The 25,199-nt window shown below is 38.6% G+C and overlaps 1 protein-coding gene across 2 annotated transcripts in view; it reads right to left on the bottom strand.

The window, feature by feature from the left end:
* The window catches only part of DNAH11 (dynein axonemal heavy chain 11), a 355,616-nt gene that overhangs the window by 216,118 nt on the left and 114,299 nt on the right, over positions 1 to 25,199 (bottom strand). For both annotated transcript variants that reach the window (XM_047849106.1, XM_047849105.1), the window contains exons 29-30: positions 21,199 to 21,345; positions 17,877 to 18,110 (exon numbers count right to left, since the gene is read on the bottom strand). In XM_047849106.1, the coding sequence (XP_047705062.1) occupies positions 17,877 to 18,110; positions 21,199 to 21,345 (381 nt within the window). The remainder of the gene's footprint in view (positions 1 to 17,876; positions 18,111 to 21,198; positions 21,346 to 25,199) is intronic.

Raw genomic sequence — 25,199 nt, 5'->3', positions numbered from 1 at the left:
CTGCTGAAATACTAAGATCTGAGCTCATGGTCCTCAGCAAACCAAAGTGAATATTGCAATGTAACTACTACAGCCCTTTTCGGGGGGGGGGGGGGGGGGAGCGTGGAGGGGTGAGCTACCAGAACCCTCAATCCCTTCCCAACTGGTTGTAACACAGAAGTAACATTCTTTTTGTTTTATAATGAGAGCATCCAGGATCTCTAATCCTGAAAAACACCCAGGTTTCAGCTTTAGCAGTGTCAGAAACAATGGATTTTCATTTCAGCTGGAACCAAGGAAACTGCAAAAGAAACTAGATCCCATAGTCCTTTGACACTATCAGATCATTGCGGCAGCCCCGTTTGTTGCCTTCCTTTCCACTGTTCATCTCCTACTACTCCTCTAATCATATTGGTAAAACCACCACAAAATTAAGCAATGAATGTCAGAGACAGCAAGGGTAATCACCTCATTCTTGACACTAATGGAAATGATTCCAAAGTTTCACCATTAAGCATGATTTTCTCTGCAGGTTTCTGATAGATATTCTTCATCGAGGTATAAAGTTTCCTTCAAATCCTTGCATTAGAAAAGAGAAAGGTGTAACATCAATAAGCTCCCACCTTAAGAAACTTGAACAAGAGGAGCAAATTCAAGTAAGTAGAAGGAGGTAATGAAGATAAAGCCGAAATATGTGAAATGTAAAACAACAGAGAAAAATTAACACAAAGATTACTTCTCTGAAAATGTAAATAAACCTGATAAACAAAAAGAAAGTCTGATTAAAAACAGAAAAGAGAGGGATAGAAAACACAAATCACCAACACCAGGAATGCAAGAGGGACATGATGTGAGATCCTCCCGATGTGCTAAGGATAATGTCAGGAAACAAAGACCAATTCACGTCAATACATCTAAAAAGTTAGGTGCAGACAGTCAATATTTGACTCTACCGCAGCAATTCTGCGTAGCCACCACAGCGCAAATGCAGCCAAACACAGAGGCACTGGGTAGGATTGGGCCAGAGGGCTGTAACTTGCCAGTCGTTGACTTAAATGAAATGGATGAATACCTTGAAAAACACAATTTTCAAAAGTGACACACGAAAAAAAGGAGAAGCTACATAGCAGCATATATATATATAAAAGAAATTGAATTATGGGGCACTTGGGTGGCTTAGTCGGTTAAGCCTCTGACTCTTGATTTCAGCCCAGGTCATGATTTCACAGTTCGTGAGATCGAGCCCCACATTGGGCTCTGCACTGAAAGAGCGGAGACTGCTTGAGATTCTCTCTCTTCCTCTCTCACCCAAAATAAATAAACAAACTTAAAAAAAAGGAAAAAAAAGTTCCACAAAGAAAACTCCAGGCCCAGATGGCATCACCAGTGATTTTTATCATAAACTCTTTCACAAAATACGTGAGAATAAAATACTTTCAATTCCTTTTAAGGAACATAATGCTGATTCTCAAACTGGCATAGGTATTCTAAGAAAATTACAGATAAACATCACTGAAGAACATATATAGAGAATTTCTGGGCAGAATATTAGCAAATGAAATCCAGCAAAAATACATATACACATATATAAATGACAATACATCATAACCAAGTAGAGTTTATTTCAGGAATGCAAAACTGGTTTAGCATTCAAAAATTCACCACAGTGACAGAATAAAAGAGGCAGACACACAAATAATCTTAACAGATTTGAACAAGTTCAAGGTCTCTTCAAGATAAAAATTCTCAGTAGGCAGCAATAGAAAAGCTCTCTATTTCAGAAAGGGCATCTACAAAAGCCTGTAACTACTATCATATTTAGTGGTGAAGATTTAAATTTTTCTTCCCTGAGACTGGAAACTGGCCAGAATGTCTGCTGTAACTACTTTTATTCAACATTGCACTAGCGGTCCTAGCCAAGTCAGTAACTCAAGAAAAGGAAATAAAGGGCAAAAAAGAATAGGAGACAAGAAGTAAACCTGTCATTACTGACAGATGATATGTTCAGGGACACAACAAAGCCTATGAAATTCTTAAAAAAAAAAAAACCTGACTAAAATTAAAAAGCAAATTTGGCAGAGTCCTAAGACACATGGTGAATATTGAAAAATCAATCTTATATACCAGCCACAAATATTAGGAAAGAAAAATTTCAATTGATTAGAATATGTTTACAGCATCAAAACATATAAACTATCTAAAAGCAAGTCCAGCAAGAAATGTGTAACACCTTGACACTGAAAACAAGAGAAATATTTTGAGAGAAATTAAAGACAACTTATGTCAAAACATACACCATGTTCTTGGAGAAGACTCATCATGGTTGAGATATCCACCCTTCCAACATTCCTATTTATACTGAATGTCATTCCAGTTAAAATTTAATTAGGATAAAAGATTAGGCTTCTAAAAATAAATACACAATATGATAATTTATGTAGAAATGAACAGAACCTAGAATGATCCAAAAAATTTTGGGAAAAAAATTAAAAATAGAACTAAGTTGGAGGCTATATATAACATGATTTTAATGCTTACTATAAAGTTACGGTAATTAAGACAGTGTGGATTTGGCATGAAAACACAAAAATAGAGGAATGCAACAGGGCAGTCTGGAAATAGACCCCTACGTATATACTCATTTGACTTTGACCAAGGTGCCAAGTTAATACAATAGAAAAGAAAAAGATGTATGGATCACAGATCTAAATGAAAAAAAAAAAAAACATAACCATCAATCTCCTAGAAGGAAACAGGAGAACATCTTCATAACACTGAGATACACAAGAATTTCTTACAAATAACAGGTATCGAGCAAAGAAAAATTTGATACACTATAAACATTAAAATGAAAACATTCCATTCCCAAAACATACCATTAATAAAATGAGCAGTCCATTCATTTCCTGACAAAGGAATTGCAACCAAATAAAGAAATCCTCTAACCAACAATAAAACGACAAACATCCAATTAAAAAAAAAAAAACAACAAAAAACCTAGGCAAGTTATTTGAACAGATACTGCACAACAGAAGATACAGGAATGCCAATAAACATGTGAAAGGTTACTAAACATCTTTTTTTTTAATTTTAGAGAGAGAAAGAGTACACACAAGCACGCATGGGGTGGGGCAGTAGAGGGAGAGGGAGAAAAAAATCTCAAACAGGTTCCAATTTCAGCACAGAGCTCAACACAGGGGCTTAATCCCACAACTCTGGGATCACGACCTGAACCGAAATCAAGAGTAAGAGGCTCAACCAACTGAGACACCCAGGCGCCCCTCAACATCTTCAGACATTAGAGATAAGCCAATTAAAAGCACAGTGATACAGGGCCACCTGGGTAACTCAGGTGGTTAAGCACTGAGTCTTGATTTCAGCTCAGGTCATGATCTCACAACCATGAGATTGAACCCTGCATCGGGCTCCATGCTAAGCATGGAGCCTGCTTGGGACTCCCTCCCTCTCTCCCTCCCTCCCTGCCCCCCCCCCCACTCTCTTTCTCTTTCAAATAAAATAAAGTTAAACACACACACACACACACACACACACACACACACACACACACAGAGTGAGAGACTCTTTCACATCCAGCAGAATTGTGAAGACTGATGACGCCCAATACTGGCCGGAATATGAAGCAACTAGAATTGTGTCACCTTGTTAATGGGAATGTAAGAATGGAGAACTGTCTGGCAGTTTTTTTTTAAATGGGTAAACATATACCTTTCCTATGATTCAGCCATTTCACTTTTAGATACTTTACCCAGGAGAAAGGAAAATATAGGTCAAAAGACTTGGATAAGAATGCTCCAGGCAGCTTTAGAAATAGTCTCCTCAAACTGGAAACCCCAGGGTCAATCAACAGAATACACAAAGCGTGGTATAGTCATGCAATGCAATTCTAAGAAACAAAAAAGAAGGAACTTCTAATACATGTAACAACATGCTTGTTAAGAAATGAGACGGGTCTGAGATTTTACTCTACTTGCATGCTAAAGTCAGCCTGGCAGACATTAAGGGATGCTGGCAGAAGACACAGAGCCTCTGAGTCACAGATCAAAGAGGGTTCATTAGAGCAATAGTATTTAGTATCAAAGTATCAACATTTACACCAGTTCCTGACCCCCAGCTTTTCAAGGATAATCCCAAAAGAGCCACATAAGGCTTGTGAATGCTGTGAGCTGTGTCATAGGAGAGGAACCTTGAGTTTAGGGAACCTAAACTTTTCTAACAGACAGTAAGCATGTCTGACCTTTGCCCTGGAAGATTTTATCTTTATTTTACTGGAGAGTAAGCCAATCTGCCCTTTGCCCTGGAGAAACACTGTCTTCTAAGGATGTTTGTTATACAAACATTCTTGCGAAGATAGTCTAGAACAAAGGCAATAAGTACCTCTGCTCAAAAAATGTACAAAATCTGAGACCCACAATAGATTGTCTTCCAACAGTGTTAAGTGAAAACTCCAGACCAAAAAAGAGGATAGGTTAGTTCATGAGACTGTCCAACAGAATTTTCTCTCATATTTTATCAATGCCTGTGTTTTGCAATGTTTATTAGCACTCTGTAAAATGAATAAAATGATTTTCCATTTTTTCTACACTCTAGAAGAGTTGATATATAATGGTACTTTTATTTTTTTAAACTTCTGATGAAACCACTGGAGCAGGGCTCAACTTAGGGTGTGGGTATGCAACTTCAACAACCTTAATTACCGATTCAATTATTTCTGTGGTTACTGGTCTACTCAAGTTTCTACGTCATTTAAAATCTATTTCAGAAAGAGTGTTCATGGAGAATCACCTGTTTATTTTAGGTTTTTGACTTAACATTTAGCATAGAATCACACATCAGATTATACGGTCTTTTTAAAATCTCTTCTCATAATAAGTTATAGTTCCTTTCCTTTGCCCCCCCCCCCAACTTTTTTTTTTTCTTTCTTCTCTTAACTTGCAAAAATTTATTGTTATGGTCTACTCAAAGAAACAATTCTTGGATTTATGGATCAGAGTGGACTCACATGGCATATATCGGTAACAAAACTCTTTTTCTCTTATATCTCTCACTGTAGAGATTTTCAGTTACTTCAGTATCTGTTCTACAGATGTAGCCAAGGTAGCCACTAGCAAAATCTGGCTCACTACCAGTTTTTATAAATAAAGTTTTATTGGAACCCCATCATGCCTATGTATTTAAAAATTGCCTATGATTTCTTCCCTACTGCAACAGCAAAAATGAGTAGATGTGAAATACACTATACGGCCCAGAAAGACTAAAATATTTCTACCCCATCCTTCAAAGAAAAAGCTGCCCAACTAGATCTCTAGGGTCAAGATGTAGTCACAGCAGAAGTCCTCAATAAGTATCTCGCAGTGTTCATGAAGCACTTCTCTGGGCTTTCTCCTGGGAGCAAACAGACCCACTGATAATCTCTCAGGATATACAAGAGACAGAACTGTTTCCAGTAGTCCATTTCTTCTACATTTACTCCTTATCACTGACCAGAGACCCCTCCTACATGTCTTTTTTTAACTGAATCTGAGTTTGTAATTTCCCTGGAATTTCATTGGATAAAATAGGCTTATCACTCTAACAGTTTTTTACATATGTCTCACCTGTGGTTTTACCTGCTCTTTTTTTTTAATTTTTTTTTTAATGTTTGTTTATTTTTGAGAGAGAGACAGAGACAGAGCACGAGTGGGGGAGGAGCAGAGAGAGAGGGAGACACAGAATCCGAAGCAGACTCCAGGCTGTGAGCTGTCAGCACAGAGCCCGACGTGGGGCTCGAACTCACAAACCGTGAGATCATGACCTGAGCAGAAGCCGAATGCTCAACCGACTGAGCCACCCAGGCGCCCCATGGTTTTACCTGCTCTTAATTATCAGTTCAATTTCATCTGTTATCAACTTCTAGGCATTCCTCAAGGTATCTAGTTCAGTATATCCAGATACATTATGATTTTTTTTTCTTGCTGGTCATGCAATAAAATTTTTGCTGTGTCACAGTAAACAGTTAAGTCCAAGATGGAGTCACTGATGCTAAACCCTGTGTCAGCACACCAAAACTTGAGTTTCTATGCTCAGCTTTCCCAGAAAGGCAGGCCTAGGTCAACTTGTCAGCACCTGCCAGCTCAGCACAAGTTACTTGAACCACTGCAAGACTTCCCTTTGTCTCATATGAGCAAAGTAACCCTGACATAACCTAGCAGCAAATGCCCAGTATAATTTCCTTGTTCCTGCTCACTTGGTCTATAAAAATCTGGTGCCTTATCAGCTCTTTGGTGCTTCCTTCTACCTGTTAAACTGGATGCTGTCTGATTCATGCATCATGGAATAAAAGCCTACTAGATTGGTAAATTATGGCAAATGTTTCTTTTAATAGAGAGGAGAGGTAGAGAGTATTGCTCTCCTCATGGGTTCCTGCTATTTTAGAAAGCACGAGGCTATGAAATCACACTTTTATAAAGAGGCAAAAGCAAAAACTTCTGTCCAGTATACACTGGGTAGCTTCAGGCTTCAGAGGCTTTCCCTATTCATGCACTAAGGTAAGAACACTATCAACACTGTATTCAATTGCTTTTCAAAGAATTTCTCAGTCAATGACTAAAAATGAGGCCAAATATTGGCCTTAAGAAGCAAAATCAGAGTTTCTTCCTTATATACATTATTTAGTCCTTGGGGGGGGGGATGGATTGTTTCACATCACTTATCTTGAGTCCCACTGAAAGAACTCGGGGTCATGTCCCAGCACAGTAATAATTAAGTTTTTCAAGTCCAAAATGTTTCCACTTCTTTGATGATTTCCACACAGCTTAATAATAAAGGAAGAGTAAAAAATCTTTCTTACCAGCTCCCAAGCTGCCAAAACAAAAGACTTTTGCCAAGGAACCCTCAAAGCTGAGGAATTAAATTTATTCTATCTGTAGTATTTTCAAAGACTCTGGCAAGGCAAGGATGTGTATCCAAAATGCAGTTTTTGCCTTTAATCCCAACATTATCTAACATAAAATCACAGTATGTCTAAAGGAAAAAACAGAGGTTAAAATAATTAGTTAATTTGTCTCACTACAATTTGCAGGTGAGGACTAAGCAAAGAAATTACTTGTGCAGGTAGATCATTAATTACAGCCAACTCTGATCTTAGCTGTAAAATGAAACTATTTTAAAGGAATAACGTTCATTTTAAAAATCGCTCACAGTGTTAGCACAAGTAATTTTAATGAAAAACAAACTCCAGCAGATGGTTACATCCATTTTTAAAGAGAGAACACTGAAGAGGTTTCAGTGTAGATGGGCACACTTCTCAGGAACCACACTATAGCCTCGACCATATTCACATGTTAGCTTCTGTAATATGCATATTAGTATCAGTTACAAAATTGAAACACTGTGTTGAAGGCATCTGTTGGCTGGTCTGTCAAACATTTCAATTTGTACTGGAAGTGTTTCATAATTAAGCAGATAAACGCCTTTTTCATCAACCTTCTTCACTGCTTCTCCTTCAATATGAAAAAGAAGCATTATGTAACTCTTAAAGTAAAAAATTTTAAACTCTTTTAAGGGAGGAAAAAAAACCACTTAAATTCTGTTCATTAGTGGAATACGCTGAAGCTCCTGGGATATGACCACCTTTAGTTATAAGAATAAAAAGAATCAACTTGATGTTGCTGACAGGATAGAGAGTGGACACTTCTCATACACTGATACTGGGAAGCTCCATTTGCACAATGTTCCAAAGGCTTAACTGAGTTATACTCAGACCTAGCATTTTTACTTCTGGCAGTTTATCCCGAAAAAATAAAGAAAAATATGTGCAACATGTATGTATGTACGTACATACAAGGCTGTTTACTGTAGGATTGTTAATGGTAGCCCAAATTTAAAAAAATAACCTAATGGCCCGGATTAAGTAGTAATAATAACAACAGATACTCTGCAACATACGGGATTAAGATGAATGAGCAACTCCTTTATTAACTGCTTTATTTTAAATAAAGCAAAAATCCACTCATGTGCCAAGTCCACAGTCAAACACGAGAGATGCCGAAGGAGATAAGGGCATGAGAAGAGGAGAAGAGGCTGGGGGGCAGGGTGTGTGTGTGATAGTCCCTGATGCCAGGAATGTGCCTCAAAAGGCACAACAGTAGAATGTAGCTAATATGCTAATACCACAGCACCCTAAAGTGGGATCTGGGTAGAGATTCAAACATCCAGAGACTGAGGTTTAAACTGTTACACGGGAACACATTTCTGTCTCTCACACTTCCTGAGCAAGGCTGGGAGTTGGAATTGAGACCCTGACATAGAATTGAGATCCTCAGAGTCGTAGAGAGTCTAATAAAGGACTCTAGAAAAACTCAAACCCCCCAGCTCAGAGAAGCAAGATGAAAGCCTGAAATATCTTGGGCTTTTGGAGAAGAAAAAAGTCCCCTACGAGATATCAAAACCTCAAGCCTATGCCAAGGGATCTAAAAATCCTAAACTGAGTAATCAACCACAAAATTAATCCAGAATCCACAAAACCTGTGGAAACCTAGAAGAAACAAGAACACACACGATAGAGACACATGCTCTCTCTGTGGCACACAGAATTCCTACAGAGAAAACAAACCTAGATAAACTTAAAAATGAACATAAAAAAAACAAATTCAATTTAACAGAATAACCAGCCTTAAAAGAACTAGCATTAGAACAATCTAAATCAGACTATTAAAAAGGTCTCTTTAAAATAATTGAAACATGGCACAAAAACAGACACATAGACCAATGGAATAGAATAGAAACCCCAGAACTAGACCCACAAACGTATGGCCAACTCATCTTTGACAAAGCAGGAAAGAACATCCAATGGAAAAAAGTCAGCCTCTTTAACAAATGGTGCTGGGAGAACTGGACAGCAACATGCAGAAGGTTGAAACTAGACCACTTGCTCACACCATTCACAAAAATAAACTCAAAATGGATAAAGGACCTAAATGTGAGACAGGAAACCATCAAAACCTTAGAGGAGAAAGCAGGAAAAGACCTCTCTGACCTCAGCCGTAGCAATCTCTTACTCGACACATCCCCAAAGGCAAGGGAATTAAAAGCAAAAGTGAATTACTGGGACCTTAGGAAGATAAAAAGCTTCTGCACGGCAAAGGAAACAACCAACAAAACTAAAAGGCAACCAACGGAATGGGAAAAGATATTCGCAAATGACATATGGGACAAAGGGCTAGTATCCAAAATCTATAAAGAGCTCACCAAACTCCACACCCGAAAAACAAATAACCCAGTGAAGAAATGGGCAGAAAACATGAATAGACACTTCTCTAAAGAAGACATCCGGATGGCCAACAGGCACATGAAAAGATGTTCAGCGTCGCTCCTTATCAGGGAAATACAAATCAAAACCACACTCAGGTATCACCTCACGCCAGTCAGAGTGGCCAAAATGAACAAATCAGGAGACTATAGATGCTGGAGAGGATGTGGAGAAACGGGAACCCTCTTGCACTGTTGGTGGGAATGCAAAGTGGTGCAGCCACTCTGGAAAGCAGTGTGGAGGTTCCTCAGAAAATTAAAAATAGACCTACCCTATGACCCAGCAATAGCACTGCTAGGAATTTATCCAAGGGATACAGGAGTACTGATGCATAGGGCCACTTGTACCCCAATGTTCATAGCAGCACTCTCAACAATAGCCAAATTATGGAAAGAGCCTAAATGTCCATCAACTGATGAATGGATAAAGAAATTGTGGTTTATATACACAATGGAATATTACGTGGCAATGAGAAAAAATGAAATATGGCCTTTTGTAGCAACGTGGATGGAACTGGAGAGTGTGATGCTAAGTGAAATAAGCCATACAGAGAAAGACAGATACCATATGGTTTCACTCTTATGTGGATCCTGAGAAACTTAACAGGAACCCATTGGGGGAGGGGAAGGAAAAAAAAAAAAAAGAGGTTAGAATGGGAGAGAGCCAAAGCATAAGAGACTGTTAAAAACTGAGAACAAACTGAGGGTTGATGGGGGGTGGGAGGGAGGGGAGGGTGGGTGATGGGTATTGAGGAGGGCACCTTTTGGGATGAGCACTGGGTGTTGTATGGAAACCAATTTGTCAATAAATTTCATAAAAAAAAATAATTGAGACAAAAAATAAAAGCCATGCTGAAGAGATTTTTAAAGAACTAAAAAGAAATTTGGGAAATTGAGATATAATAATCAAACTTAAACTGACAAAAGGAATATTTATATTGCAATGTTTATAGGTACAGATTACTGGCATGTGCAATTCCCTTTAAAATGAATAAAAGGTGGAAAGAGGGATCTACAGAGGGGTGGATGAAGCACAGACAGCATGATAAACTAAAATGTTAATTGCAGAATCTTGGTGTTAGGTTTGCAGATCATTACACAATTCATTTTTTTGTAGATTTAAAATCTTTATGATAAATAAATCTTTATGATAAATTGTGGGGGTAATTAATTATGCATCACGTCAGACACCATTGTTATTGCCATTTCCACAACAGCAACAATGGCTAACTTAAATTTTGTCCAGCCCTTTGTGGGGCACCTGGGTGGCTCAGTTGGTTGAGCATCGAACTTCAGCTTGGGTCATGACCTCATGGTCTGTGGGTTCAAGCCCCGTATCAGGCTCTGTGCTGACAGCTCAGAGTCTGGAGCCTGTTTCAGATTCTGTGTCTCCCTTTCTCTCTGCCCCTGCCCTGCTCATGCTCTCTCTCTCTCTCTGTCAAAAATAAATAAACATTTAAAAAATTAAAAAAAATAATTTTGTCGAGCACTTTTAAATGGTGTTTTAAATACATTAACGTAATCCTAGCAACACTGTGATACAGGTGCTGTTATTATTACTGTTTTACAGACTATGATGCTGAGGCACGGAGTGGTTATTTAAGACACCCAAGGCAACACAGCTAACGAACCACAGCGAATGAGTTGACATTTTAATGTACATAATCTGGACCTAGATTCTTTTTTCTTCATCATCAACCTGTAAGAAAAAAAATATTAGTGATGTGGAGGATAGATTCGAAACATCACCTGAGCGGGTCCTGGTTTGCTCAGATGGTAGGGTACACAACTCTTAAACTGGGGGTTGTAAGTCTGAGCCCCATGTTGGATGTAAAGATTACCAAATAATAAACTATTCAAAAAGTTACCTAAAAAAAGGTACCTAAATTACAACACAAATAATGCAGAGTTTGAAAATATGAGATAGAGGTTAAAAGACAGGAAGGACAGCATGAGAAACCCCAACATATAACAGATTAAATTGTAAATGAAGAAAATACAGCAAATGGAAAAAGGCATCGATCAAACAAAAAATGGAGAGAACTTTTCGAGAATTGAAGACAGACATGTAACTGAAGCTTCAAGAAGTTCACAAAGTCCTTAGCAGGCTACATTTTAAAAGCAGTGGTGGGGGGGGCGGGGGGTCAGGGGGGAATCTACAACTAGATACAATAGAATAAAACATCAGAACCACAAAAAGAAAAAGATTATAAAAGGAACCAAAGACCAAAGACAGATTGCTTATGAAGTAAAAATAATTTGACCTAAAGTGTACAAAAACAATGATGGGCACAAGATAATACAATATTTTTGAAGTTTTAAAGTAAGTAATTCTCAACTTAGAAATCTAGGCCTCAGGGTGCCTGAGTGGCTCAGTCGATTAAGCATCTGACTTTGGCTCAGGTCATGATCTCACTGTTCCTGAGTTCAAGCCCTGCGTCCGGCTCTGTTTTGACAGCTCGGATTCTGTGTCTCCCTCTCTCCACCCCTACCCTGCTCATGCTCTGTCTCTCTCTCGCTCTCAAAAATAAATGGATAGTAAAAAAATGTTTTTAAATAAGAAATCTAGGATTCAAATATGAAGAAGGAAATCAAAATAAAGGGATCAAAAAATTTCCTACTTATTATCCATCACTTCACAACCCCCTAAGAGATACATTACAAGAAGAAAGGAAATTAATTTCAAAATAAGAAATGGGGTTAAAAAAAAAAGAGCAAAGTCACTGCTAAATATGTTGATAAATCTAAGATTTAAAGTAACACAAGCAGGGCGCCTGAGTGGCTCAGGTCATGATCTTGCGGTTCGTGAGTTCGAGCCCCATGTTGGGCCCTTTGCTGACAGCTTGGAGCCTGGAGCCTGCTTTGGATTCTGTGTTTCTCTCTCTCTTTGCCCCTCCCCCGCTCACACTCTGTCAATCTCTCTCAAAAATTAAAAAAATAATAATAAAGTAACACAAGTAAAGGTTGATTAAAAAAATTAAACAGCAGCATATAAAATAGGACATGGAGATCAGAATAAAGGTTTGCAATGTCCTTGTGAGGAAGAGGTAAGATCTATTAATAGTTAACTAGAACACAAGCACATTGAAAGGAGGACCTTCACTGTTGGAACCACAGAACCTACAATAGGGCCGCCTAAACACTCAGACTCTCAGACTAGACCCAGAGAAGGCAGGAAATAATTCTGGTATATCCATATAAAGGAATACTATTTGGTGGTTTTTAGTGTCAATTTATATACATATATAATTTACGACAAGCAAAAATGTAGATAACATATTGAGTGAAAATATAAAGTAATAATGTTTGAAGGTAAAAAAACAACAAACTATTTTTTCTGTGTAGATTTAGATACATGGATATATATCAACACAAAAATTTATTTATATAAATAGCTAGGCAATGACACACACACACAAACTTGTGTGTTTATACAGAGAGAGAGAGAGAGAGAGAGAGAGAGAGAGAGAGAGAGAGAGAGAGGTGTCTACACATTCACATAGAAAGAGAGAGACTAGGGCACCTGGATGGTTCAGTCAGTTGGGCGTCTGACTTTGGTTCAGGTCGTGATCTCAGGGTTTGTGAGATCAGGACCTGTGTTGGGCTCTCTGTGCTGCCAGCTTAGAGCCTGGAACTTCTGTGGTTCTGTGTTCCTCTCTCTCTGCCCATCCCCCACTCATGCTCTGTATCTCTCTCCTTCAGACATTAAAAACATTAAAAAAAAAAAAAAGACAGAGAGAGGAAAAACTTTTGATGTCTCTGTACCAAAATGTCATCCATGGTTATCTATGGGAAGAGAATCTGTGAATGCTATGGTTAAGTTTTCTAAACATTATTTTCCTTCATTCTCCAGAATAGATCACATACTGGGTCACAAATCAGCCCTCAACAAGTACAAAAAGATCGAGATCATGCCGTGCATATTTTCAGACCACAATGCTATCAAACTCGAAATAAACCAAGAGAAAAAAAATTGGAAAGACTAGATATACTTGGAGATTAAAGATTATCTTACTAAAGAATGAATGGGTTAACAAAGAAAGTAAAGAGGAAATGAAAAAGTACATGGAAGCCAATGAAAATGATAACATGACAGCCAAAAACCTCTGGGACACAGGAAAGGCAGTCCTAAGAGGGAAGTACACAGCAATCCAGGCTTTCCTAAAGAAGGAAGAAAGATCTCAGATACACAACCTAATCTGACACCTAAAAGAGCTGGAAAAAGAGCAACAAATAAAGCCCAAAACCAGCAGAAGATGGGAAATAAAGATTAGAACAGAAATCAATGCTATTAAAAAAAAAAAAAATAGAACAGATCAATGAAACCAGGAGCTGGTTCTTTGAAAGAATTAACAAAGTTGATAAAACCAAGCCAGTTTGATCAAAAACAAAAAGAACCCAAATAAATAAAATCAAGAAATAAAGGGGAGAGATTACAGCCAACACTGCAGAAATACAAACAATAAGACTAGAATGTTATGAGCAATTATATGCCATACATTGGGCAATCTGGAAGAAATGGACAAATTCCTAGAAACATATAAACTACCAAAACTGAAATGGGAAGAAATAGAAAATCTGAACAGACCTATAACCAGTGAAGAATTTGAATCAGTAATCAAAAATCTCCCAAAAAACAAGAGTCCAGAGCGGGAAGACTTTCCAGGAGAATTCTACCAAACATTTAAAGAAGAGTTAACACCTATTCTTTTCAAGCTGTTCCAAAAAATAGAAATGAAAGGAAAGCTTCCAAACTCCTTCTATGAGGCCAGTATTACCTTGATTCCAAAACCAGACAAAGACCCCCACTAAAAAGAACTACAGACCAATTTTCCTGATGAACATGGATGTCAAAATTCTCAAGATATCAGCCAACTGGATACAACAATACAATGAAAGAACTATTCACCATGATCAAGTGGAATTTGTTCCTGGGATGCAGAGCAGGTTAAATATCTGCAAATCAATCAATGGGATACATCACATCAATAAAAGAAAGGATAAGAACCACGTGATCCTCTCAGTAGATGCTAACTAGTTGGATTAGTTAACAATCTCTCTTTTTAATTTTTTTATTTTAATTTTTAATTTTTTTAGTTTTAATTTTTGATGCTAACTAATTTGGATGTAAATTTTAAAAAATAAAATTTAAAATTTAAAAAAATCCTAGAAGAGAAAATAGGCAACAACCTCTTTGAACTTGGCTACAGCAACTTCTTACTAGACAGGTCTCTGGAGGTAAGAGAAACAAAAGCAAAAAGGAACTATTGCATGCCTGGGTGGTTCAGTTGGTTAAGCATCCAACTTCAGCTCAGGTCATGATATCATGGTTTGTGAATTCAAGCCCCACATCGGGATTCATTCTCTCTCTCGCACTCTCCCTGTCCCTCCCCTATTCACACTCTGTCTCAAAATAAACAAACAAACTTTAGAAAAATGAACTACCAGGACCTCATCAAGATAAAAAGCTTTTGTACGGTGAAGGAAACAATCAGCAAAACTAAAAGGCAACCGACAGAATGGGAGAAGATATCTGCAAATGACATATCAGATAAAGGGTTAGTACCCCAAATCTAGAAAGAACTTATCACACTCAACACCCAAAAAACAAATAGCTGTGAGGAAATGGGCAAAAGAATGAGTAGACACTTTTCCAAAGAAGACAACCAGATAGCTAACAGACACATGAAAAAATTCTCAGCATCACTCATCATCAGGGACATACAAATCAAAAACACAATGAGATACCACCTCACACCAGAATAGCTAAAATTAACAATTCAGACAATGACAGATGTTGGCGACAATGCAGAGAAGAGGAACGCTTTTGCACTGCTAGTGGGAATGTAAAATGGTGCAGCCACTCTGAAAAACAGTATGGAACAATTAAAATTAGAAGTACCCTACAAAACAGCAATTGCACTACTAGGTATTTATCCAAAGGATACAGGTGTGCTGTTTCAAAGGGGTGCATGCACCCCAATGTCTATAGCAGCACTATCAACAATAGCCCAAGTATGGAAAGAGCCCAAATGTCCATCGATGGATGAATGGATAAAGAAGATGTGGCATGCATATCTATACACACACACACACACACACACACACACACACACACGTACATATACAATGGACTATAATTTGGCAATCAAAAAGAATGAAATCTTGCCATTTGCAACAACATGGATGGAACTAGAGTGTATTATACTAATCAAAATTACTCAGAGAAAGTCAAATATCATGTAACTTCACTCATATGTGGGATTTAAGATACCAAACAGATGAACATAAGGGAAGGGAAGCAAAAATAATATAAAAACAAGGAGCGAGACAAAAAAGAAGAGACTCTTAAATACAGAGAACAAACTGAGGGTTGCTGGAAGGGTTTTGGGTGGGGGGGATGGGCCAAATGGGTGATGGGCATTAAGGAGGACACCTGTTGGGATGAACACTGGGTATTATATGTAGGGGACGAATCACTGAATTCTACTCCTGAAATCATTTTTGCACTATATGCAAACTGACCTGGATATAAACAGAAAGAAAGAAAGAAAGAAAGAAAGAAAGAAAGAAAGAAAGAAAGAAAGAAAGAAAAGTTATTTTCCTTTTTCAATCTATACTTTGTTCACCAAAAAAATACCTAGAAACACATTTTTTAATGTTTATTTAGTTTTCAGAGAGTGCAAGTAGGGGAGGGGCAGAGAGACGGGGACAGAGGATCTGAAGCTGGCTTTTGTACTGACAGTGAGCCCAATGCAAGGCTCAAACTCACAAACCACAAGATCATGACCTGAGGTGAAGTCGGGGGCTCAACCGACTGAGCCACCCAGGTGCCCCTTCTTTTTTTTTTAATTAACACTTTTAAATCTTTTTTAAAAATGTTTATTCACTTATTTTGAGAGAGAGAGAAAGCTTGAGCAGGATAGGGGCAGAGAAAGGGAGAAAGAGAATCCCAAGTAGGCTCAACACTCAGCACAGAGCCCAACTTGGGACTTGAGCTCATGAACAGGGAGATAATGACCTGAGTCGAAATCAAGAGTCAGAAGCTAAACTGACTGAGCCACCCAGGTGCCCCATACTTTCTTCTTAATTTTTAATAATAAACATTAATAAGAAACCATGAAATCAAAAATAACAAAGTTGATAGAAGAAATATCCATAAAATATAATTTACGGTCTTAAGCAATTGAATATCCTAATAATCACACAAAATGATACACTGGAAGCAAGGAGACCATTAAATGAAGTGAGGGAAAAATAGAAGAGGAGGATCTATGTTGAAAAATTTAAGTCTGAGCAATGATTGATTATACCTGAAACTTAAAAAGGATATTGTAACTATTTTTAAAAATTCTTACTTCACAGATAATGAAAATACTTACAATAAAAGCACAGATATCAACGAATTAACCAGAAAGGTATTTTTATAATAAAACCATAATATAATTAATTGCAATTTAATTTACTATTAAGGTTGATGAAAAAAAAAAATTAACTACTTAGCTTCCTCATCCAAGGGGCAGCAACTAGAACTGTAAAGCTCTTGACCCTAGGAGGAAACCAGCCACTTTTAAAAATCTAATCCTGTAACTTAAACCAATGCCCTAGTTTCCTCAAGATGATTATCAAGAATATATTCCTCCCCAAAAGCAAACAATACAAAAACTCTTAGTAACATAAACAAATCAGGTTGTCTCCACTCAAGATTAAAGCAAAATTAAAAGAAACAATCAGCACCCGCTAAAACCTAGAATTCCTGAATGTGTTAACGTTACAAGTATCCTTCCCCCTCTGAATCTATTTGATTTTTAAGGGACTGAGTTACAAGTACTGCTAGGAGGACCAGTAATGGAGAGACGTGGAAAGCATTCTGACTTCTGCTGCCCCGGCCTGTGTTACTTACACATTGTACGACACCGGGCAAGTTACTTAATATCTCTCGATTCACACTTGGTCCACTCAAAACAAGAAGGTAGACACACTAATGTTTAAATACCTTTCAAGCCTAGTATTCCCTTAATCTAAAAGCTGACAGAAAGGCCTTATCTCTGAATTGTTTCACAACTACGAGCTCACCTTAAGATGGGAGGCTTAAGTAGAGGTCATAGCCTAACTGGGGTGAATAACATGGAATTCAAAATAGGCTGTTTTCCAAAATTGCTCATCTGTGACTTATAATTAACCAAAACCCAAAATACATGAAAACATCTGTCTTTGCTGAACAGCCCTCCATCTTTCTGAGTCATTCAAATCATGTACATATTTTGTAATAAATACATCATTAGCCTAGATGAAGAGAGTCCTACACAGAAGCAAAGAAATAGGCACAGTATCTAGGTATCTGTGACATACTAGAGCTTTGGAGGATAATGGATGAGATTTTTTTTTAACGCCTGCAGCAAACTAGAGGGATAACACAAAGCTAGAAAATGAAAAAGTTAAACAACTGATTGCTGAAATAGTCCTAGCATAGTGCCTGGCACACAGAAGGCCCTCCATGAATGAATGAATGAATGAATGAATGAATGAATGAATGAATGTTTACCTCTTCAAGTCCCGTCAAGTCTCAAAATTATGAATCTATAAAATACCTGTTTTTTATGGAAATCCTTTAGGGCCGTTTCATAGCCCTCCTCCAGCCTACTGAAGGCTATCCCTACATCTGTCGTCCACCAGATCTGCGAGCTTGTTAGTGCAACTTGAGCAGGGAAATCGAAGATCCACAGCTCCCTTGGTTTCTCCTCACTGGCTGCTATGGCTTCTGTGATAGAATGTCGCACAGTTTCCTGCATAGTGTGTTCAAGCTGCAGCAGCCACGTTTCCACCTTTTGAAGCAAAATGAAATGATTTAGCACAGGCTGAACTACGGAAGAGGGATAATTCCATCCTCCTATAAGCTCAAAGGCCATGTGGACGGTGGGGCCTAGGGTGGACATATTTTAAACCCACAGAGAAAACTGGAAGAGGCAGAACACAAATGGAAGACGAACAACAACGGATGAAGTCCTTCCTATACGAACCTGTCCTCTCCCAGGATAGCGCTCATCTCATTTCACCTGCTAGACAGCCCAGTAACTTTCTGTAGCCTCAACACATGTGTTCTCAACTCTCTGTCTCTCAGATGTGAAGACAAGGGGGTTCTGGATCGAGATCCCCTGTAGTAATGCGCAGTGTTCTGAGAAACCAAACATCACAGCCATCTACAGAGTAATACGCTAGAGTAAGATTCTCTAGCTTTGGGAATAATGGCAGATTGATTTTTTAAAAATGTTTCTTTTTGATAATTTTTAAATATACTGAAAATTCTCTAAAATCCTCCTATTTCTTACTCTTAAGACAAAGTATTTTCAGCAAGTGTCTTAATTATATTCCCTACTGGCTCTCATCTTCACACTTGTCAAAAATTAGACAGCAGGAAAGTGTAAGAGAGAGGACAACTGCTGACTTGTGAAAGTTAATCTTTGTTTTAAAAAAACCCAAGTTTATTTTGCCCCCACAAATATATTTTACCCAGTTTTCTATTATGTTCAAATATGCTTTGTTATTTTTACCCGCATATGTGTTTCCATGGGTGTTATATAACAAAAAGAATACACATACTATTTGCAAATAATCGACCTCAATAAAAAATGACTGTAATAAATAATTTCCAAAGACCACATGAGATTGTGAAAATGTTAAAACTGTTTTCTTTGTCTGCCTCTGTGAAGATGGCAGAAACATTCATTCCTAGAGTATCTTTCTCTAGAGGACTTGGAAAGAGTGATAGGTAGTTGATGGGCTGACAGCCTTCTCTACTGAAAGAAAAAGGAAGCACTGGCTGGCAGCGGGCCCAACATCCTGAGAGCTTTCGCCTCTGACTACGTAACGGGACACTGTTCACCTGCCTGAGTTCAGGGTCTCCAGTCTCACCATGACTAAGTCCAACTGGGTCACTAAGCCCAACTCTTGATGTTACCCAGCAACTAGTTCTTTCAGTAAATCAGACAGCATGTGAGCATATCCCAGAGTACTCTGGGATCCAGGTCCCCAACATGGCCACCTGTTCTCAAGAACTTTCCAGTCCATCTGGGAAGACTGAATACACATATAAGGTGATGTATCGCCTCGTGCTCAGACGAATATGCCAGGAGTGGCAACTTCGTTCAGCATGATTTGAGAAATAAACTGATGCGATGTGGCTCAAACCCTCCCCTTTCTGATATTTCATCAGCCTCTTCCCAACCCTCTGTGAAAACAATTACCACTTCCCATTATCATTATCCATTTCTTCATTATAATTAGCCATTTCTTCCAGGAAAACTAAGAGCTCCTCCAAGATGGTGAACATGTCTTGTTCATTTCTGGATCCCCAGAAATTTAACCCAGCATCTGGCACATAGTAGGTATTCAATAAACACTAATCTAACAAAATACAAATAGTCTAATTTGGGAGGAACCAATCATAAAAGCTCAAGGAGGGAAAGACGTAAAGAGCATCTTTTTATAAAACAAAGGCAATTAGAGACTGAATGTGGTATATGCTCGAGTCTCTAGCCTAACTTGCTTATATAGAATAAATTAGAGCACCGTGAAAACTTTCAATACCAAGGGCTCCTGCTAGTGACAACCACATCCGTCAAATGGACTGTCGTCCTTCTGGGCACTACGCCAGTCGGCTTACCAGTCTGCAGGGGAGGTTACCAGACAGCAACACGCTTTTGTCAAGATAGTTTATGGTGACTTTTTCTAATCACTGTAATAATATCCTAAAGACCCCAAGAGATCAAAAAATACATTTTAATCAAAGTATTCCACCATCTGCTTCCCCTTCATTTGGCAGGATTTCTTGGTACAATATTAAAAAGGAACAGAGGGGAGTAAAGAAAACCCCTGTTTTTTTTTGTTTGTTTTTTTTTGTTTTGTTTTTTTTAAAAAAAGGCTCCCATCACATTTCAGCAAGGGACAATTTAAGGAACCTGCCTCAACCTGAACAGTTCTGTAATGGAGGCTATGGTCTCCGTGACTCTCTGGATTAACTCAATCTGCTCAAGCATCATCATAAAAAGATGCAATTTCTCTACATCATCTGAAAACGCCAAGAATGCTTTCATAAATCATAATGAGCCATTCTTGCACTTAACCATTAAGAATATTTTTCAGGTATTTGGCTGTGCAAGAAGAGAATATGCTGCCTTAACTGTCTGTGCACGTGGTAATTAGGAGTATGGGACATCGGCCTGGTAGATTCAGTCGACTTTATTTATGAGCAGCCATTTACAACATTCACATCACAATCCTGAACCACAAGCCTCTTTAAAACACGCTTTACTGCCAAGGTGCTGCTTTCCTCAAACTCTCTGTGACGAAACCAATAAGCTTTATAGGAGGCTCGGTCACTGGGTTGAACTGGCTTTTCATTCTGGCGTCCACTCATTCAATCTGTGACAATGCTTCCTGACCAGCTCGACTGCTAGCATTTCTGAGACTCTCTGACGTGCTGAAGCCAAGGGAGCATAAACTGGGAAGCATGGCAGAGTTTAGCAAAGCACAGCAGTCACACTGGACGTGGGCAAACAGGAAACTCTGAGCACGCAACTAACCAGCGACTGATGTGACAGGAGTTGACTTCTTTTCTTGTTCAATTCAACCTTTAAAAATTACCCTGAGGGGAGCCTGGGTGGCCCAGTGGGTTAAGTAATTGACTCTTTTTGATTTTGGCTCACGTCATGCTCTCGTGGTTGTGGGACCGCCCCAGGTCATCTCCATGCTGGGCATGGAGCCTGCTTAGGATTCTCTCTCCCCTCCCCCCCCCCCCCCCGCCCCGCCATTCTCTCTGCCTCTCTCCCGCTCTCGCTCGTGCGTGCCCTCTCTCAAAAAAAATTATCCCAAAAATACTCCTGTAGCATAGACAACTTTATAATCATATCTTACATGGCCTATGCATTCGCATTCAGCTTGGAATGGGACGTATTCTTTTTCTTTGCTGTACATTCCAATTGCTCTGGGGGTAGACACATCCTCATCTTCAAACTGCAGATCTGCAATGCTGTCGAAGAGTTTGGCAAGGTGACGTGTTACCTAAGATAATTTGAAAAGATGAGAGCATTTCTTACTGGAGATATATTCTGGTAATCTAGAGATAATGCCATACGAATTCACAAAACTTTATATAGTTAGAGAGTTGTCTCAAAATGTTTTCCTTTAAAATAAAAATCACTCCTTAAACTCCAGAGTTTAAAATGACCTTGACAGAGAAGGGGCCAGGCACGTTGGCTGCATCATCAGGTGCTGGGTGGTGAATGCTTATCATGAAAAGTTACCCTTGAAGATTAGACACTTACCAACTTACCTGCACCATATACCTGTTAGCAATCATCATACTGGGAATTGTGTGGTCAATTTTTTAAAATTCAGATATATTATTTTACTCTAAAAAATCATTTACTACTATAAGAAGGTTATGTTAAAATTTCTGAAACAAAAATTTGAGTTATATACAATATTACTCTCGTATTGTGTCTTATGTTATTGTGTACTTGGTTTGATATTAAAGTGAGCCCTACAGTATATTTGTTATACCAGAAAAGTAAATAGGATTTCCCCATTTTTAAAAATTTTTTCAAAGTTTATTTGAGAGAGAGAGAGAGAGAGAGAGAGAGAGGGAATGAACAGAGGAGGGCCAGAGAGAGAGGGAGACAAGGAGAGAGAGAGAATCCCAAGCAGGCCCCTCAGTGACAGCACAGAGCCCAGTGTGGGGCTTGAACTCATAAACTGTGAGATCATGACCTGAGCTGAAACCAAGAGTGGGGCACTCCACCGACTGAGCCACCCAGGTGCCCTAAATTTCCCCATCTGTATTGATAAGGAAAGTTGGAGCTGAAATACTAGATGACTTTGTCAAGCTGACATTGTTAAAAATGAGTGGGTTTTAGATTTTAAACCTCCAAATCCAGGCCTCAACTACAAAGTTCAAATTCTTCTGGCATCATTAACTGTTATATCCTAAATTGTGGCATCTGCAAAGGAACCCCCAATAAGCACCATGCTGAACTTGACCATAAGTCCCAGACTATTTGAAAAATAAAACTAAATGAAAAGACACAGATCAACATTTGTTCAGCTAGTGGCCAATTTGGAGATTAAATGCTAACTGGAATACGGAATACTAGAAGAGCAGTATTTATCTATCCAGTCCTATCAGCATCAGACTAGGACAGGCCTCTTTAGTACAAACACTGGCACAGAGGAAAAGAAAAGACATGCATTCCCAGGGCAGACTCACAAGGAGAACAATCAGGTAAGCTGCTCTACCTCTTCTGGGGTAGACAAAGTCACAGACAGTGTACTAGAGGAAGTATCAGGAATGGGAAGAAGAGGTCTCTCTTCACACATGGTGCAAATAAACGCTGCTGAGTGGAAAACAGTTTGGTGTCCCTCAAAAGTTAAACATACAATTACTATAAGTCCTAGCAATTCCATTCCCAGGTATATACTCAAAGTATTTTAAAGCAGGTACCTGTACACAAATGTTCAAATCCTTGTACACATGTGTTTATAGCAGTGTTAAGAGCCAAAAGGTGGAGCCAATCCGAATGCCCACTGGTGGATGGCTGGGCAAAACGTGGCACATACATACAATGGGATAATGTTCAGACACAAAAAGGAATGGAGTGCTGTTACATACAAAATGGGTGAACCTGGAAAACATGATGCTAAATAGAAGAAGCTATTCACAAGAGCCCATGTATGAGACAGTTCCATTTATATGAAATGTCCAGAATAGGTAAATCCATAGAGATAGATAGCACACTGGTGGGTGCTGGGGGCTGGAGAGAGGAAGGAACACAGAGTGAGTGCTCGATGGGCGTGGGGTTTTATTCTGGAGTGCAGGTATTCTGCAACTAGATAGAGGTGATACCTGCACCATATTGTGTGTACAAAATGCCACTGAATCCTACAGGTTAAAATGGTTCATTTCATGTTATGTAAACTTTAACTCAATAAAAATAAAATGAAAGATGCTGATCACCAGAAGATGGTTTAAAGCTATATAGCATTTACCAGCAGCATACAGGTGACATCCCTGTAATGAGCTTTTCTAGAAATTCAGTTTAACTGAACTTGAAAACTATCCCAATAGCAGCTTCTAGGAACATCAAACTATCTAAATTTCCTGCATGAGAACACCAACACCAACATTGGTAAGCAACTCCTTAGGAGTGATTTAATCTTTGAAGCTTTTGGCCTTAACATTCGCGCTGTATTTGCAGTTTTCGTATTAAAGAAAACCACGGCGTGAAATCAGAGTTTAAAAAAGATGAGTTTTTGAGACTCTCGCTTAAAGATAGACAGAGCAGTAGCTGATGATCACTGCTGGGGTTATCCTCTTCTCCTCCATCCCTGTATATTACCCAGAGGACATTTATACACAGAAAGTATCTCTAATAATCTAACAACTCACTGGCACAGCTCAAGTGGCTAGGAAGGGCACAGATGTTTAATGGCTTCTACCGTGTAACGGGCCTAAATAATATTCAGGTGAAAAGCTGCAGGATCAATGAGACCTCAACCATTAGACTCTCTCAGACACTTTTGCTTTGGTGAGACGACAGTTTCAAAAGAACTTCTAGTCTTCTAGTCTATCAATCATTGACCAGGAAATGCAAACCCCATGGCTTCCAGTGCTCTTGGTACTTATCCCTGGCATGTTTGAAGTCAGGGGCTTTCATATTCTGTCTTCTATTTAAAGATTCTGAGGAAATACAGCTATTGGTTTTGTTTCGTTTTGTTTTTTAACTAGTGTGGACCCTGGTGTCATCAAATTTGTCCCGTTTCTATGAATATCTCTTTAGATTTTTTAACAGAAAAACAAAATTCTTTACTAGGTTAATGTTTACAATACCCTTTCATAATTAAAAAGAAAAATGAGTGCCTTATAGGCCCGTGTTTTTATCTCACTAAAGAAATTGAAAGGATTTGAACACTTCAAATCACAAACAAGTCAGTAATGTCCTTATATCTTACATAGGTTTGTAAAAGGTTACCAAGAAACACTGAAATGTTATTCCCTCAGTTTACAGCTTATACAAAATCAGGTACATCCATCCACTAGTAAGTTGACAGAGAGGCAGTCGGTCCTTGCTTCACACAGTAGTGTGCAATCTTAACAATTACCGTGCAATCTTAATAATCAATGGAAAATTTATGATTATCCTCAGACTTTTTAAAAAACTTTGTTAAAACATTGAACTCCCTTTTTCTCTTGGTTATATAAGTACAAGGAGATAAAAACTGTAACTATTTAGTACACCACAGGGGCATCTGGGTGGCTCAGCTGGTTGAGCAGCCGACTTCTACTCAGGTCACGATCTCATGGTTCGTGAGTTCAAGCCCCATATCAGGCTCTGTGCTGACAGCTGAGCTCAGAGCCTGAAGCCTGCTTCAGATTCTGCATCTCCCGCTCTCTGCTCCTTCCCCACTTGTGCTCAGTCTCCCTCTCAAAAATAAACAAACATTAAAAAAATATTCAGTACACTGTAACTTAAAATATGCAAAATACTGAAAACCTGGTTGAAAATTTATCGGGGTAGTTCGATTAGTGTTTGCCTTCTCATCTTAGAACTTAAGATACAGAGTGAGCATCTTTTCTAGGTCATCAAGAATCGCCATACTCCTTTCAACATTTGGATCAGCTTCCAACATTTTATCCTTTGAGCTCTTAATGTCCTGAAATTTCTTTCAGAGTTTCTTTAATGTGAAGCTATTTTGAGGGGCTGGTCACATTTCCCTTATTTCCCTTGGGACATTTTCATCCACTTTGCCACAACAAGTGCTTTCATTTCTATCAGTAAGTTCATTTTCACTAAAACCCTCTGGCTGCAAATGTAGAAATTCTCAAATGGTATAGAGCCATCATCCCCAGTGAGCATTCT

This window comes from Prionailurus viverrinus, chromosome A2, assembly GCF_022837055.1.
Source record: "Prionailurus viverrinus isolate Anna chromosome A2, UM_Priviv_1.0, whole genome shotgun sequence".
In the NCBI taxonomy this organism is placed as follows: domain Eukaryota; kingdom Metazoa; phylum Chordata; class Mammalia; order Carnivora; family Felidae; genus Prionailurus; species Prionailurus viverrinus.
The sequence above is the reverse complement of the archived record's forward strand: the minus strand, read 5'-3'. Positions and strand labels throughout refer to the sequence as shown.